At 38.6% G+C, this 17,462-nt stretch overlaps 1 protein-coding gene across 1 annotated transcript; it reads right to left on the bottom strand.

The window, feature by feature from the left end:
• Window positions 1-14,424: 14,424 nt before the first annotated feature.
• Window positions 14,425-16,766, bottom strand: tmem74 (transmembrane protein 74). The gene is made up of 2 exons (XM_087805796.1): window positions 16,534-16,766; window positions 14,425-16,081 (listed from the first exon to the last, which is right to left on the bottom strand). Exon 2 carries the CDS (start codon window positions 16,019-16,021, stop codon window positions 15,200-15,202), a length of 822 nt encoding a protein of 273 aa, XP_087661922.1. The 5' UTR covers window positions 16,022-16,081; window positions 16,534-16,766; the 3' UTR covers window positions 14,425-15,199.
• Window positions 16,767-17,462: the final 696 nt, after the last annotated feature.

The following is a 17,462-nucleotide window of genomic DNA, read 5'->3' as shown; positions in this document are numbered from 1 at the left end:
GGCGGACGATGAGGCAGCTCCAAAGCATCAGTGAGTTTGAGTGGTAAGCAAGTGACAAAGCGTTTCCTAGTGTTGGCCGCTCCGGCTAGCCAGGGGTGCGGATCAATTCGACACAGCAGGGGTGGAAATGGAGATGAACCAGCGGTAATGAAGACGTAAAGTTGTGTGTTGATAATAGCATTTTTTTTCATTTCCGGATCCACCATTGAAAGCACTGGCCAAAAAAGCCTGGATCTAACCCGTGCCCCCTGCAGGCTATATGTAAAACAGCCAGCCTTTTCCGAGCAGCTCCTGACTAAATCTACAACACAATGAGCTTTGCAAAAGATCTAATATCCATGTTTGCTAAAAATATCCTGCCTGAGCACAGCTGTGGGAAGCAACGACATCAGATCATTCAGTAGTTTAGATTTAGAAGACTCCTGTCAAAACCATGGTTTCAAAAAAATGATTTTTGAACTGCATTGTTTAGTGGAAGACAGACATTAATCATAGCTACGGCTTTACATAATAGCTATCACTAGTTATGGTATATATATATATATATATACAGCTCTCATGTGATCAGTGACAGATATAAGCCGTGATAAATGAAAGCAGCTTCTATATTTTATTATTTTGGTTTAACTCTTAGAAAAATATATGTGGCAAAAATAAGATAAGTTGCAATATTAAAAAAACCTCCTTAATTCCTAGCCCCAGTGTTTTTTATTTTAAATAATTTAAGCCACATAAATAATATTACTATAAAAGCATAATCATAATATAAGTCAGTAATAATAATAATGGGGAATATGGGATTGGAATGTGTGGGAAGCTCTCAAAAGGGCTCATATCATGTTTAAAACCATGAGGAAGAAGAACACTCACTAATGTTTGTTTCATTTAGGACCAGCTTCATGTTTTTTCGGTTGTGAAATTTGTCTCTCAGATAAACACATTAGTTTAACAATTACGACCGACTTTAAAGATGCAACTAAAAAAGTTATACTTCAGAGAGAAATCAGATATGCCATGAGGAGGTTCTGTATTAATCTCTCCTTGCTGCAAGTAAACTTGACCCAATTCTGATCAATGATGTATATTCTTAAAGTTCAGAGTTTAAAGTCTGATTTCTTACCTGACAATATTACAATATGGCAATATACAAAAGTAGTGTAAAGAAATAACAATATAATAAGCAGTAGTAAAGTACAGAGTATTAAAACATATTAAAACGATTTTTTAATTTTTTTATTAATAACTTGTCAGCACTGGGCAGAAAGAAGTGTCAAAATCTCTCCTTAAGAAAATTAAGTAAATTGGATTAATTAATGAATAACAAGAAGAAATTAAAGAAAAACTGCCCTGATCATGTTTTCCACTTATAATCAGCTTCTTAAGAAACGTTTTTTAAATGACATTTCTAATCAAACAAAAATAAATTATTAATGGCGAGATCACAAAAGCTGTTGTTCACAGCATGTCTTGAAACTGATTTGAGGTTTGAAGACTATTGTGAGTAATTTGTTCTTGACTGAAAACACATTTGTGAGTTTGTTATTTTAATTGTGTGTTTACCTGTGTGAGTCTGCACCAGCTGCCACTTATGCATGTGATGCAGGTCCAGAAAATTGTTTAGTCATGATTGATTTTAAGACCAAGAAATAAGATATTTTTGATGCTGTAGTTCTATTCAAGCGAGTTATATATATATTGCTCGACTGAAATGTACAAGTGAACGTTAATTGTGTTGTTAAATCAAAGGGAATTTATCACTAACCAAGTCCTTTATCATCAGGGATCCTCTAGAAAATCTGGCCTCGCAAGTTTTAAAAAACTGTTGTCGGGCAAACCTGTACAAAGTCTAAAAATAGCAAATGTTTCTCAAACTCTCGGGCTATATTACGATGTTAAGTAGCTTCTTCTTTTTATCTCTTCTCCACCAAAAACCTCTGCTCTCTTAACAATCCCAGATATGATGTGAAATCCTATTACCGTGCCCACTAAATATATCACATTGTGGGATTTTCGGTCAGCAGTTTTTAAAGGTGAGATGACACACAATACCTGGGCAAACTTTGTGATGTACGACCACGCTCTCGTGCACGTGAGAGGATGGAGGAGTGCAAGCACACCTTTGGGAAATTAGCTGATGGCAGCAGCACAGCTCAGCCTCGGCCTTACCTGGAGGGATCAAATAGCAGAGGAACCGACCAAATATCAATAAGGGTGATTTCTCTGTGTGCGCGGCTCAAGGATAAAGAGCTTATGTATGAAACCACTGGAAATGTACTTGAGCTTGGCATGTAAATGCTGTCGCTTCAAGCAAATCCCTGATTAAATCCCCCGAACACGGTTAGTTGGCAATATCGTGTTGACTATGAGGTGCCAGCGACAGGGGAAGACGGCGGGATGATAGCGAGGATGGGGTACAGAGGAGGAGGATCTTCAAAAGCCTGGTTCATTTCATGATGTAAATGTCTTTCCTTCACAGTTCTATTTGCATAGATTCTTCCATCTCGAGTTTGTAAACCTGATTTGTTGTTGCCCTTTGATGATAAATGCCACGAATCAAGACTTATTTCTGGGGAATACGTTTTTTTTTCCCCTGCAGTTTATTACAGGCCTGTGTATTAGCAAGAATCTCGTGACATGATATCACGATACAAGTACAACGATAGGATATAGGATATATTTGGTTTCTTATGAGGATTTGTGTTCGTTAACACACAATGATGTTACATGATTAACATTAACTTGCTCAATTTAAACAGAGGGATCTATATTTTCATTTAAAAAAAATAAGATATACAAGCAGGATCAAGTCAATATATCCATGTTGGTGTTTGTCAAACAATGAGTACTATATATAAGGGGTGTTAGGAAAGCGATAAGTTCTGATATTACTTTCAATGATACTGTATTGATATTGTTTCTGGTTTAAATCATATTCATTTATTGTTAACGGTTCAATAAAGTGTGTTTAAAATGAAATTATTAAATTATTATTTATTATTTACGATTGACATGCGTCGTTTGTTCTTTTTTTTTTGTTCCAATTGAACTTATTATGTCCTCTGCAGCTTAAATGCTGGGAAATCCTGGTCCTGACTGAGTACGAGAGGATACGGTGACTCCAGCAGTTTTTAAAGCTGATGTTATGACATATTTAAGTTTGAAAACAAATAAAAGCAGTTACGACTTTGTCAAGAGTCATGTGGTCTGTAAATTCTACACCAGAGTCAAGTATACAAGACAATACTACACATATATACTTGTTACTACACTATCACAACACAAGTGTCATATAAAGAGTGTTTGTATTTAAAATTGAATTCTTAATGCAAAGTAAAAATTACACTTGCTTCAGAGAAGGACTTCTTAAGCATATTGACTTTCATGATTGTATCCTCAATTTTCTTTAAATATTAAACATGTCCATAAATAATATCAAATGCTATTATTAGATTGTGCCATTCAAGAGATATATTATATAATAAACTATACATAAAAAGATGAAAATTGCCAAGAAATTTAAAAGGTACATGTTTGGGTCCTCACTCGGGGAGGATACAATTTGCTACTTATTACGATCCAAAACTTTTCTGGCAGCAGAGGCAGATGTTGGCTGTCCTTTAGGTGTTTGACAAGATTTATATTAAGTGGAAAGAGGAAGGAAGCGAGACGACAGGATTGTCCAACTTTTCATCACACCCTGCTTCCAGAAAGTGAGCCAGGAAAGTTCGCAGACTGAAGTACGGCTGTGTTACGGGACGAGGATTTACAGGTTCAACAAAGAGAACGGGACAACATTGCATCATTGGGATCATTAATTTTTATCCGCTTTACTGGAAATCACTTTATTTGGCCCTTTATTGCCATTTCAACTTTCATGAATAAACACACTTGCTGGCCATCGTGGGCTCAGTTCAGTTTCAGGGAATATAATATTGACAAATTTCCCGCAAAGAGAGAGGATTTTTTTCTTCTTTTCCGCCGGTCACGGGTTACGGAATCAAGGATTGCATAATAAATGAATGACACATGTGGCTCTGACTCTTGATGTATCATCAGTCTTCAATCAGCATAAATCACAAATATTCGATGATATTGACAGGAACGGTTCCAACGGGAGCAGCAGCTCAACACTGACAGTAAATCTCACGATTGCTCCGAAGGCCACACAACCGGGAGAAAAGTCCTTGAGATTGTTGAATCCTCAAGGTCAGAATTCATTCTCTTTTATGCTGATTCCTCCAAGACTCCCCTCTTTCAGTGATATCACCCAAAGAAGGGAATAGATGGAATTTCAATCGACGGAATCAGAAGATACCATTTGGCAGCTGGAAGAAGATGCTGGTTGAATTCCAAACGACCCCTTCAGGATCCTGTCACGAGACGAGAAGGCAGCGGGAAAGAAGGAAATACCACACCAGTGGTTAAGGTGAAATGAAATCCACGTCGGTATGCTGGAGAAAAGTGTTCCGCCTCTTGCATGAACCAGAGATGAAGACGTGGAAGAGTCAAGGAAAGAAAATGTGAAAATAATCGAGGGCAAAAAGCTAATGAGACAATTCATGGATAAACTGTTTTGTCAGTATTGACGGTGTGAACAAATAAATACAAGACTTAAGATACATGTTACAACAATTTAATGATGAAGTGATTTGAGACTTTAAATACAATTTGATTGAATGTGAGTAAATAAATAAATGCTAAGAGTAAGTTAAGTTGAAATATAAACTACTAATATACAATGACATACATATCTTTCTAAATAGTGGCATTAGCTTTCCAAAACTTAGAGTGAGCAGGACAAAAACCGACCAATCCTTCAAATTATTTGTGGATCCAGATGTCAAAAGGTTTAACTGCAGTTTGAACACTCAAGTGAAAAGTTCTTGCAGCAGAACACACGAGACTCTCAACTCATTTTGTAAACTGTAACATTTGCAGACAGTGTTTGGCGCTTGAGTTTTCACAAACATAGATACTTAAATGGTTTAGTTTAAGTTGAAGCATAAGTACTTGACTCTGGTGTTGTGATAGTGTAGTAACAAGGATATATTTGTAGTATTGTCCAGTACTTGACTCTGTTGTTGTGATAGTGTAGTAACAAGGATATATTTGTAGTATTGTCCAGTACTTGACTCTGGTGTTGTGCATATTCATCTAAGAGAAAGTGAATTAGAGCACACATGCTATTTAACCTCAGTCAAAGACCAGAAGGTAAAATAAAAAGGTCAACTGAATCATGACATTATTATTCATTGGGCTACTATTGTTAAGAGTTGTGATAGTGTAGTAACTATGTATATGTGTAGTATTCTCGAGTACTTGACTCTGGTGTTGTGATTGTGTAGTAACAAGGATATATGTGTAGTATTGTTGAGTACTTGACACTGGTGTTGTGATAATGTAATAACAAGGATACATTTGTAATATTGTCGAGTACTTGACTCTGGTGTTGTGATTGTACCTCCTGAGGGATCAATAAAGTTCTACCTACCTACCTACTTGACTCTGGTGTTGTGATTGTGTAGTAAACTAGGATATATGTGTAGTATTGTCGAGTACTTGACTCTGGTGTTGTGATAGTGGAGTAACAAGTATATATGTGTAGTATTGTCGAGTACTTGACTCTGGTGTTGCAGAATTTACAGACCACATGACTCTTGACGAAGTCGTAACTGCTTTCATTGGTTTTCAAACCAAAATATGTCCAAAAGAAGCTGCTGGACTCACTGTATCCTCTCATCCCCAGTCATCGCCAGGATCTAATGGGATTTAATTCTTCCTTTAGCCAGAGGACATAATGAATGCTGCCATCTAGAGGCCTGAAGTTTAATAGCAACAAAAAAATTTAAAAATGATGTGAATAATTGCATGTTTATTTTAAATATTTATTGAAATATACTATAAAACAATTATAGTAAAAACAAATGATACAGTGGGAATATCCATACACACCCAAGGCTTCCAAAGTGCTGATGTGGAAAAAAAAGAAGAATAACATAATAAGGGCCATGAACATTAAGAGCTTAATAAACAAGAAAAGGACTTGAAATCGATTCTAAGACACACGGGCCGTGATCAAGAGTCCCAAACTTTTCCAGCCCACTTATTACTTCCGCAGTGCAGTGGAAGTAAATAAGTGTGTGTCGAGCCGTGAGCTGTTTACTGTGGAGTGAAAACGTCTCCCTAATGATGGCAGACTCATGTTGATGTATGTTGAGAAATCAGGCCAAATTCTCTTGGAAGACGTGGCAGACGCCAAGGACACGCAGCAGCACAACATGAGAATAATTAGCACTTGTGAAATTCACTGATTGCAATGCAAAGACAGCCCACCTTCATGCATGATTTATGAGACTTAAAGGGTACCCTATGTAGGATATAATGACATGACATTCTTTGTTCATCTCCGCAAGAATGCGTCAACACCTTTCCCTTCAGCTCGCATTAATATCTGTCAGTGCTGACGCTGCTCGTACATCAAACTAAATTATTTTCCAAGTGAAGTGGCCCATGCAATTAATTTGTTTCCCCGTGTGTCATGCTTTGAATTAGTTCCTTCTCAGAGGAAGAAAAAGTCTACTGGAGAACGAGTCCATGGGAAGACAGGTTGTGTAGAGTGTCGTTGATGGAAGGAAAAATTCAAAAAACAGAGTTCATAATTCACAAATCTTAAAAACGAAGAATATAATTGACTGGAAATTTCCCCCGATTGTCCGTGATGTACAGCAGCCCCACGGGCATAAGGAATATGGCATGAAGAGGGAATGTGATTTCATTTCCATACATTTAAATGATGAGCGTTGATGTAATATATGTATCAAATACTCAAACCTCGAAAACGTGTTTGAGAGGCAGATATTTCTATCAAGCAAAGGCTTGGACGGTTGTAAAAGTTGCATTTAATGATACTTGAGTCATAAAAATAACTCTCAGCTGCTGCATGACCTTTTTTTACCCTTTCAGTTGTCTTGCAGGAATCATGGCACCTGAAAAAAAGCCAATAAGACGTCCTCACTGTACCATTTGTCCCGGTAAGATGTCTCCACAGAGACATTTGAAGTGTTTTGTTACTCTCATCAGAGATGGACAGTTTGGTTCTCCAACAATTTGCTTCACCTCCGTTATGTTGTAATTTTTTTTATGTTATTATTTTGGTTATATACTATTCTTTTATTATTATCTTTACTTATTATTGTATTTTGTATTATATTTCTTAGGATTGTTTTATATATATAATAATAATAATAATATATTTTTCAAGATGTGTAATGAAGGTGTGGACAATAACAATTTTTTTCGATGTATCTTCAGAACACGCTAAAGGAATATATAGTGATACTGTAGTAACAAGGATGTATTTGTAGTATTGTCCAGTACTTGACTCTGGTGTTGTGATAGTGTACAAAGATAGTGTCAAATAAAAAGGTCAACTGAATCATGACATTATTATTGATTGGGCTACTATTGTTAAGAGTCACATCCTACAACAGAAATCCTCCAACAATCACATTTTTTTGATTTCAGAAAATATTGTTGTTTACAGTAACCACACCCGCCGAAACACTTAGTCCTCGAGGATGGTGTTTGACGTGTTCGACCGGCTTTGATGGATTACAAGCAATATTGGACTTAATGGGACCCATAAATATGCCTTTAATTGTCTTAGCAGATTAACTTTCCTTTCGAGACCTGACGTAGAATCCACTTGAAACCATTTACGACCGACGTGAGCAGCACTTTTGCAGGCGTCTCTGGATGGCAGAGGCAACATCATTACGATTCACTTCAAGGTTCGCACAGAAAACAGAAAACCATGGCAACATTGCGAGGGATAACAATTACAAAACAGCCTCTGAGGTTTAAAGTCTCTCGCCACTATTTGAAGTTTCTGCAGCCTGAGGTTACCTACACGTGCAGAACGAGGGAATTTGTAATCCGTGATGGCTTTTTTCTTTATTGAAGTGGGAGAACTACCTTAAGGTATGGGGGACATGAGAAGACTCACAGTGGAGATGGATGCAGTCTGATGTAATTAAATGAAAATATGATGTTTTCAGGATGATGGAACACTTTAAGCCAGGACTATAAGAACCTTTGCTGTGATTTCTCTGTAGTGGCGCCAGAAGAAAATCTAAACCTTACTGGTTGCGACACAAGCACTGACAAACCAAAAATCATCACATGGAAATGTATTTTCATAGTAATATTCAACAACTCTTAAACAAAGAAAAAAAAGCAGACTGGAAAGAGATGTTGGTATTGTCGAGTACTTGACTCTGGTGTTGTGTTACTGTAGTAACAAGGATACATGTGTAGTATGGTTTTGCAGAATTTACAGACCACATGACGTAACTGGTTTCATTTGTTTTTTAAACCAAAATATGTCCAAACATCAGCTTTTAAAGCTGCTGGAGTCACTGTATCCTCTCGTCCTCAGCCATCACTCTGGATTTCATTCTTACAACATCCATAAAAATCATTGTGAATGTTTGCATGTTAATTGTAGACTTCAAAACTACCAAAAACAATAAAGGAAAAAATCAATACAGTGGTGTCGCATATCAATACAGTATTGTGAAAAATAAATGTTGCGATGTTTCACCGTGTTGATTTTTTCCAAGACTTTAGTTTTCTCTTCTGTATTTCATATTTTTAGCGACTTTTGTCAACTGAACTATCGGCTTGAATTGAGGTTAAGGTTCATGGATTACTATACGGATCCAATAACCTTTTGAAGGATTCAACATTAATTAATGCTGCCAGCGAAGTGCATCACCCAAGGCTATTTGCCAATAAATAAATTGAAAAAAAAACGTATTTTATCAAACCGAGGAAACGTTCGATACATTAACTTCTACGCGGATGATGTGCCAACATTGGTTTCAAGGGAGATTGCTAGATGCTTGCCAACTTGCAACCTCAGACGTTCTGACGTCACGTGATCGCAATTGCGTTCTTTGCCAACAGACAAGAATCAATCACTAAGAATGAGCTCAAAATGAAGGACAATGTTCTTTCGCTTTAATTGTATTTTTGCTTATTATGGGTAGAACTGAGCTCTGGTTGCTTTTCTCATTTACATTCTTTTTTTAAGCATGACAATCATCTGAACAAGTTCCTTACAAAAACTGTTGTCACACATCCGGAGATGCTTGGGATTTAATTATTCATGTGAGACTTAATTATCGCCAAGTCATCGTTTTTCTCACACTGTCGAAAATAACTTTAACATCTGGCAGCAGCGAAAAAAACAACACTTTGTTAGCAGTTTCCTTTTTTGCTGTCATCCTATAAAAAACCACACAAAAATATCAGTTTCAGTTATTCCCATCTGATAGTGAAGTCATTTACACCTGACAAAGTAACGCGTCCGATGTTTCTCTGAACCCGTCAGTCAGGTTGGATCTTCTGACACCGTCTCGTCAGGTCACTCCGGGGGATTAACACTTACTTTCTGCACGTCATAGCGAGAACAATCTCTACTCCTTGAATCGTTCTATATTAATTTTATTCACCAGCAAGTCCCTTCCATAATGTAAACTCTAACTGTTCCCGAAGGCAAAATACATTTTGGAAATGTAATGAGTTTTTTTTTTTTAAAGCTTTCAAGACTCATTTATTTTGATATAGCACAGCTGCTTCATGTGTGATTATGTGTTTCAACGTCGCTCTTCTTGACATGGAAGAATTTAAAAGATTGTGCACCAACCTCGAAGGGATAGTTCACTAAAAATTCAAATTCACCCTCACGTCGACAAATGTTGGAATAATTTTCAGAGTAATCTGTTCTTTTTAGAGTTATAGACAAAAATGTTTGCTCATTTTAATGTAGCGACTGGAGCTCAGTTGTCTTCGTCTTCATCTTCATCACTTAAAAACATCCAAATACCTCCATACTGCTTGTCTGTAACGTCCTTCTTGGATGGAAGCTTCACAAGAGGAATTCCAGTGTAGACAGTCGACTGTATGAGCTCTTGAAGTGCTTGCGATATATACCCAGCGTACTTTCTGTCTGTATCACTTGTTATTCTTTAAACTTCTGCTTCAAACAAGCTTAAAATATAGACTTATTTAAGATTTTTTTGATCAATCAAAGTGTCTTTTTGAACGAAGATGAAGACGAAGACAACTGAGCTCCAGTCGCTACATTCAAATGAACAAACCTTTTTTTCTATAACTCTAAAAAGAACACATTACCCTGAAAATAATTCCAACTCTTAGTTGTCATTAGGGTGAGTAGTAAATGAGTGAAATTCAATTTTAGTTCAAAGATTTTGGGTGAACTTTCACTTTAGGTTTGACTGGTCTGAATGTATGATACAGGTATGATTATTTTCTTCTTCTTCTCTTCATTTTAAATGTTGTGCACTTTAATCCTGTTCTCACGTTAAAGAGTTGACAAGGTAGCTGATTTTTTTTAAAGAGAGAACAAGAATCAGTCGACCCGGTCTAAATATTCTCTACTACGAGTCATGAATGCATGGATTTGCCAATTCTGTAAATCAAATATTTCTTTAGGAAACTTCTTGCAGAAAACACACAAAGAGCCCAGGAGACCTTTGCCAAAGTGTTATCAATAATTACGTGGTAAAACAACATAGAAAATAAATCACATAATGCAAGTTTTAGTGTCATTACTATCCCTTTTGTAAACTCAGGGTCAAGGTGACCCAGAGGCCTGAAAACAAATGTGTTTGTGGTATCCCTTGTGTTGTCTCTGGAGATAACACAAGGGTTATAGAACATTCCAACCGCTAAAACAAACCTATAAGCAGATGACTTTATGCAAAACCTATATGCTATACTTACTCAAACCTGTGCAAGAGCCAAGGTCTCAAGCAGACATTTTGATACGACTCATTTGCTCTATTTGGTACAGATTTAAACTTACCACCCTATGATTAGAATTCACCATCTTACTTTTTTCTGTTGTACTTACAGATCATATTTTAAAAAAATAATAGAAAGGTGTAACTCTGGTTCAGCTTTAGATCCCTCAGTAGCCCATGACTGTCGAGCTCTGAAATAGTTCCCTTTAAATCTGACCCAGCATCAGATGTGCAGGTTGTTAAGTGTTGCAAACATTGTATGAGGATATCAAACTGTCGTCAGAACATTTTCTGAATAGCAGCATTTGTGTGATTTCTCTGCCCCTGTTATTTAGCAAAATAACTCAAAGAGTTCTCAACATGTTTGAATGGAAGGTTCAAGATATGCCGGTAACGTTGTGTAGTTTCAGCTTCATCTTAACATTTAATTGGGAGAAATAGTTAACGTTACGCTGGTGCTGCCGATATGATCTGTTTGTGCTTTTTAATCCTGGAAGGCTGTCGACGCCTTTTTTTAGGGCCACATTCAATGAAGTGAAAACTAACAAATGTCGTCAAAGTGACGTCGACATTTCAGGCACGACTTCAAAATGACACCTCATTTATCTTCAACCAGTGCAATACAGAATTGGAAACGTATTCTTGGACGGACACGAAAAACCTTTTTGGTATTTGCTTGTGTGACATTAAGTCGTTACAATTAAATTCTCCACTTGTTTAAATTAACACAATTTATTTAACAAACAAAATTTAACACTTTAACTTCATATTGGATATATGAAGGTGTCATCCCTATCAACAACCCTTTCAGCAACGGTGCCATAATGCTTGGCCGCCCAGCCAACCAATCACAGCTGACACTTTTGACATAGCAAAAAAAGTAATGTGATTTAAAATTCAGTTTTGTAGCGACCAATCAGCCGAAACAAAATAGACTGGTGTGTAGAAAGGCATCATGGGAGTTTTGTTGGGACCATTAGCATGGTGGTAGTGCCTCCCACTAAGTTCTGTGAAGATACAATATAGTTAAATAAACTGTTGTTTGTCCGGAAAAAAAAATCCACCAGACCACCTATTTAACCCATGTGTTATCTCAGGGTCAAGGTGACCCGAAGGCCCGGAAACAAATGTGTTTGCGGTATCCCTTGTGTTGTCTCTAGGTCAAGGTGAACTTAGCTAACTAAGACAACACATTTCCCCAATCTTTTGGGTCATCTTGACCCAGAGATGTCACAATGATTAAGGGCTCGAAATTGACACACTTTGGACAGCAGGAATTATGGAAACTGTGGTCACATTGGACTTTCAAATGTTTTTTTTCCCCTTCTTTTTGAAAGATTATCTCATAGATAAGTTGTTGACTGTTTATTTAAAACTTAAAATTTTCATTAAATATTCACATTTGATATCATTTCCAGCGTAATCCCCTCACAACACACCAGCACATTAAAGCAGCAGCATCCGTGGCCCCGGACATCACAGCCAGAGAGGGAAGAAAACACAGTAGGAGCTTGGAAGGGCTTGTCAAGTCTTGTCAAATGCCTCGCGAGCATCAAACTGACTGGAGCTCAGATGCATGAAGCTGGAGATAGCAGCCTACCTCAGCACTGCAGCAGAGCGCCACTGTCACCGGATATCACACCACGTACGCCACTTTCCTCCCTGCACCAGAGAGGACGAGGACAAGCTTCCCGGCTCTTCGCTCCCTCGTCCTCAGGGACACTCACTACTTCCTGAAATGTGCCGGTACACGAGTCCGCTGTAGGAAATATTGACATTAAAAATGAATGGGCCTTTGATAATGGGGGCTGAAGAAAAAAAAAAAACCTCTCAAAGATATGGTCGAGGTAAGTGACACAATTTAATGATCGTCCCCCGATGTGTGACTTTTGCTGCCTTTTTTTTTTTACAACCTGAACAATGATGGGCGACATCATCAAAGACTTTATATAGGTTTTTGCAAGAGTTTGACATAAGCAGTAACAATTATGTCGAAGGTTATATCTTCATCACTTCAATAAGCAGCACAAGATTTTTGCACCGGTACGAGCGGCCGATTGCGTTGTGTTAAACCGAAACACTTTTTCTTAATAATTCTTTACATGAAAGAAAAGTTTGTTTCAAACATGAAACAATAGAAACAGAAAATGTAACGTTTCCATGTTTTCATGAACGGCTTCTCTGTGTGTAGCTGTTTAAAATCTGGAGAGTGAATGACATTTAGAACGAAACTTTATACTCGCTAGCTAGCATGATGCTAACAATTCTAGCAGAAGTCATTCTGAGGTCATTTCCCACCGTGTTAATCGAACAAAATAACACTTTTCTAAAATGGAATCGATGACTTTTAATGACAGGAATTCATTTTTCGGTGTCTTATGCATTTTGTCTCTCTAGCTAAAAAGGACACAAGGACATGGGTGGACCTACCAGGTCAAATAAAGAAATTCAGTCTCTGAGTTAATTAATCCCTCCCCTCTTGACACCCGATGTTTCTAGCACATTATGACAATGAAATAGATAATGTTAATAGATTTATGCCTGAGGTAGGAAAACAGGTCTTGCCTGTTAAATAGTTGTATTTTAACCACAGAATGACTTCTTTTAAATAAAACAAATATATTGTTGTAGTTCCATTAATTTATCATCATCTTATCTTTCATTCATATCCTTTTGAATAAACCAAATGTTTTTCATCCATTGTGGATTCATAGATTAGCCTGACACGACAAGAGTCCCTCGCACACAAAGTCTGTACTAGTGATGGGTTGATGAGGCCCCATGATACAGTATCAAACAGCAGATTGTGTATCATGATACAGTATCAAACAACTGATTCTGTATCATGATACAGTATCAAACAACTGATTGTGTATTATGATACTGTTTCAAACAACTGATTCTGTATCATGATACAGTATCAAACAACTGATGCGGTACCAGGATACAATAATCAAACAACTGATTCTGTATCATGATACAGTATCAAACAACTGATGCTGTATCATGATACAATACTGAACAATTGATTATGTATCATGATACAGTATAAAACAACTGATGATGTATCATGATACAGTATCAAACAACTGATGCTGTCTCATGATACGGTATCAAACAACTGATTGTGTATCATGATACAGTATCAAACAACTGATTATGAATCATGATACAGTATCAAACAGCAGATTGTGTATCATGATACAGTATCAAACAACTGGTGTTGTATCATGATACAGTATCAAACAACTGATGCTGTATCATGATACAGTATCAAACAACTGATGTTGTATCATGATACAGTATGAAACAACTGATTATGAATCATGATACAGTATCAAACAACTGATGCTGTATCACGATACAGTATAGAACAACTGATGCTGTATCATGATACAGTATCAAACAACTGATGCTGTATCACGATACAGTATCAAACAACTGATGCTGTTTCATGATACAGTATCAAACAACTGATTCTGTTTCATGATACAGTATCAAACAACTGATTCTGTTTCATGATACAGTATCAAACAACTGATGCTGTATCATGAGGCCTCATTAACCCATCACTAGTTTGTACTGTTATGAAATTATATTTCTATTTAAAACCATAATAATGATGCTATTACAGTTTATTGGAACTATCAAAGTCATAGTTCACCCAAAATTCAACTTATTTTCTACTCACCCTCACGTCGACTAAAGGTTGGAGTTATTTGTACTTGGAGTTATAGACAGAAATGTACGTCCATTTGACGGTCATGACCAGAACTCAAAAATACACTTAAAATTGTTGAGAAGTTGTTCCCAGTTGTTTTTTTTTAATATCTCTTTATTTTAAGTTTGTTTGCGGCGCAAGATCAGCCAGCGTTGCGGCACTGACACTTATTGCCGGTGCCATGCGCTAGATTTACCCTGAGAAACTGGGAACTTAGTCTACAAACAAGCCTAAAATATAGACTTAATATTATCTATTTATTTATGTTTGAGCTTCAATGCAAGAGGGACGTTACAGACGAGCAGTCTGAAGGTTTTTGGATGTTTTTAAGTGTCTTTTTGGATGAAGAAAAGTAAGCAGCGATCAAGACCTTCTTATGGACGACTTCTTTTGTCCATAACTCCAAAATAACTGATCACTCTGAAAACTCAACCCTCAAAGAACATGAGGGTGAGTAGAAAAGGAGTGAAATTAAATGTTTACATTTCAAAGACCATGTCCCACATATCAGGCTTGTCTTATACAACCTCTGAACCATCGTGGAAATAATGCATTACACAAAAAAAGGGGGACATTTTCATGAAGTTCAAACCAGACGTTACAATTCTCAGCTGTGTTAAGGAGCGTATGGAACACCAGTGTTTCAGTTTCAAGCCAAAGTCTCCACGGTTTCGTCGTGGATTGACAGGTGGGCAGAAGAGTGGCTCGGGCTGGACCTCGTTTTAAGACTGATGGAGCCGTAGAGTTTGGCGGAGCGCTTCGAATACGCGATCACTTTCCTCCTGTACATCTCCCCCTTCCACATGGAGATCATCAGCAGCGTGGACAGCACCACACCGCCCAGCGTCAGCAGGCACAGCCCTGCGATGACACACCGGTCCAGGTGAGCGCCTATCCTGGCGCTCTCCATCTCCAGCCTCTCCATCTCCCTGGCCGACACGCTGTCGCGGTCCATGGCCACGTCCCGCGGGACTGCGTACGAGATGATCACCAGCGAGATCCCGGTCACCAGGAATGTGACCGCGCTGATAAAGCCATAGTCAATGGAGGTCCCCGTACCCTCCAGGAAGGAAAGGTCGTCCTCGGACATGAAGGAGAACTCGGGCAGGGTCTCCGAGCAGGGCTCGCCATTGCGCCCGGGTCTAAGGGAACTTTTGCAACTCACCTCGGGGCTGCCCCCCAGGCGCAGGTTGACGTTCTCGTCGACGAACGTGAACGACGTCTCCAGCTCCTCGTCGCAGCACACCCGCAGCACTCGGTCCACCCCGTGGTGCGCGACTTTTAGATTCACGCCCGCCGGCCGCTGCGCCGACCGGGCCGCGGGGTGACACCGAGCGCTCCGTGGCGGGTCGCTGCCGCCGCCCTCCGCGGGGGGGACGGCTCCCCTGCCCGGCGCCCCCCTGGCGGCCGAGGGACGCGTCTCAGGCTGTTTGGCGTCTTGATTCAGAGACGAAAGCTCCGTGGACTCCATTCGTCTTCGTCGCCGGCTGCTTCACGCTTCCTCCCGCGTCTGTTCTGCTCCACAGCATCCCTAATCCCACACACACACACACACACACACACACACACACACACACACACACACACACACACAAGTTAGACGCTGAATTCTAACGAGGTGGATGAGGTGGCAAACACACTTCTTAACGCCACTATGGGGGAATTGATCCGAGTGCAAATCTCTGTTGCCGAGCAGCAATTTAAAGTTGATTAGATCGATTTGGTGCCTGAAAGGCGCTTATTGGCCGCGATTAGCCAAATGCCATTTGGATCCAATTAGTGCGTAAACCCGGATTAAACTCCAAGCCTGTCTCGGGAGAAACAAACCAGATTGTTAAAAACAATGCGACCATTAATTTCCGGCACCGCCACGTGCACATAGTCCCGCTGCATGGGTGGATCACTCCTGCCTCTTCTTTCCTCCTGTCTTATCCACAAACATTGTAATCCATCATCCACAGCCGAGGAAGAAGGAAAACTCACCTCGCCGCCTCAGCATCCCCTCCTCCGTCTTCTCTGCGTGGAAGCCTCGGCGAGTGACTCCACATCACGGGAGTCACGTTTCTTATCAGTAAATGTGTTGTGGGCTCTTCTTCGCTCCGGCTCGATGCTGCACTGCCGGGAGATCTCCGGTAGTCCCTCCCACACAGGGACGCAGCTGCCCGCACTGTGGCGCTGAAAGGAAGCCGCTATCTGAGAGGCGATTGAGATCAACTCACACACACACACACACACACACACAAACACACACAAACACACACACAAGCATTAGAGAAGTGCTGTGGGACAATGTGAGCACTCTGTTGTGACTTACAATCATTCATCCAAAAACTACTCTCTTTTTGTCATCCCACTAAAATAAAACTATTAGATTAATCCACAAAGTTTCAATATATTGTATAGAGTTTTTTAACACACATTGAAATTAACATCACAATGTATCTCTATATGTTTTGTCTGGACGTAGAAATAGATTTTAAAACTATAAAAATCTTTTCACAAAAGAGTTTAAAGCTATGTGTTTGAATTAATTATTTAAGTGTATTTTTGCTTCAAAGTCACTGTAAATATGAATCATGTAAAGAAGTATCCCACTAAAATTTGAACTAACTGAATATTAATTGAAGATTTATTCCCTTGATACATTAATTAAAAATATATAAATATTAAAATCGAATTTAAAGTTGAAATAAAATGTGTGTGTGTTGTTGTGATCTTTGACTCTATTGTATCATCAGTGTGTGTGTGTGTTGTTGTGATGTGTAGCTCTATTGTATCATCAGTGTGTGTGTGTTGTTGTGATGTGTGACTCTATTATATCATAAGTGTGTTTTTGTACAAAACTCTCTTTTCATTGAAATATTGACATTAGAAAATTATCTTAAGCTCCACCCACTGAAAACTCTCTTGTT

Source organism: Callionymus lyra, chromosome 13 (assembly GCF_982586985.1).
Source record: "Callionymus lyra chromosome 13, fCalLyr1.hap1.1, whole genome shotgun sequence".
Taxonomy (NCBI): Eukaryota; Metazoa; Chordata; class Actinopteri; order Syngnathiformes; family Callionymidae; genus Callionymus; species Callionymus lyra.
This window is presented reverse-complemented; position numbering and strand designations above follow the sequence as displayed.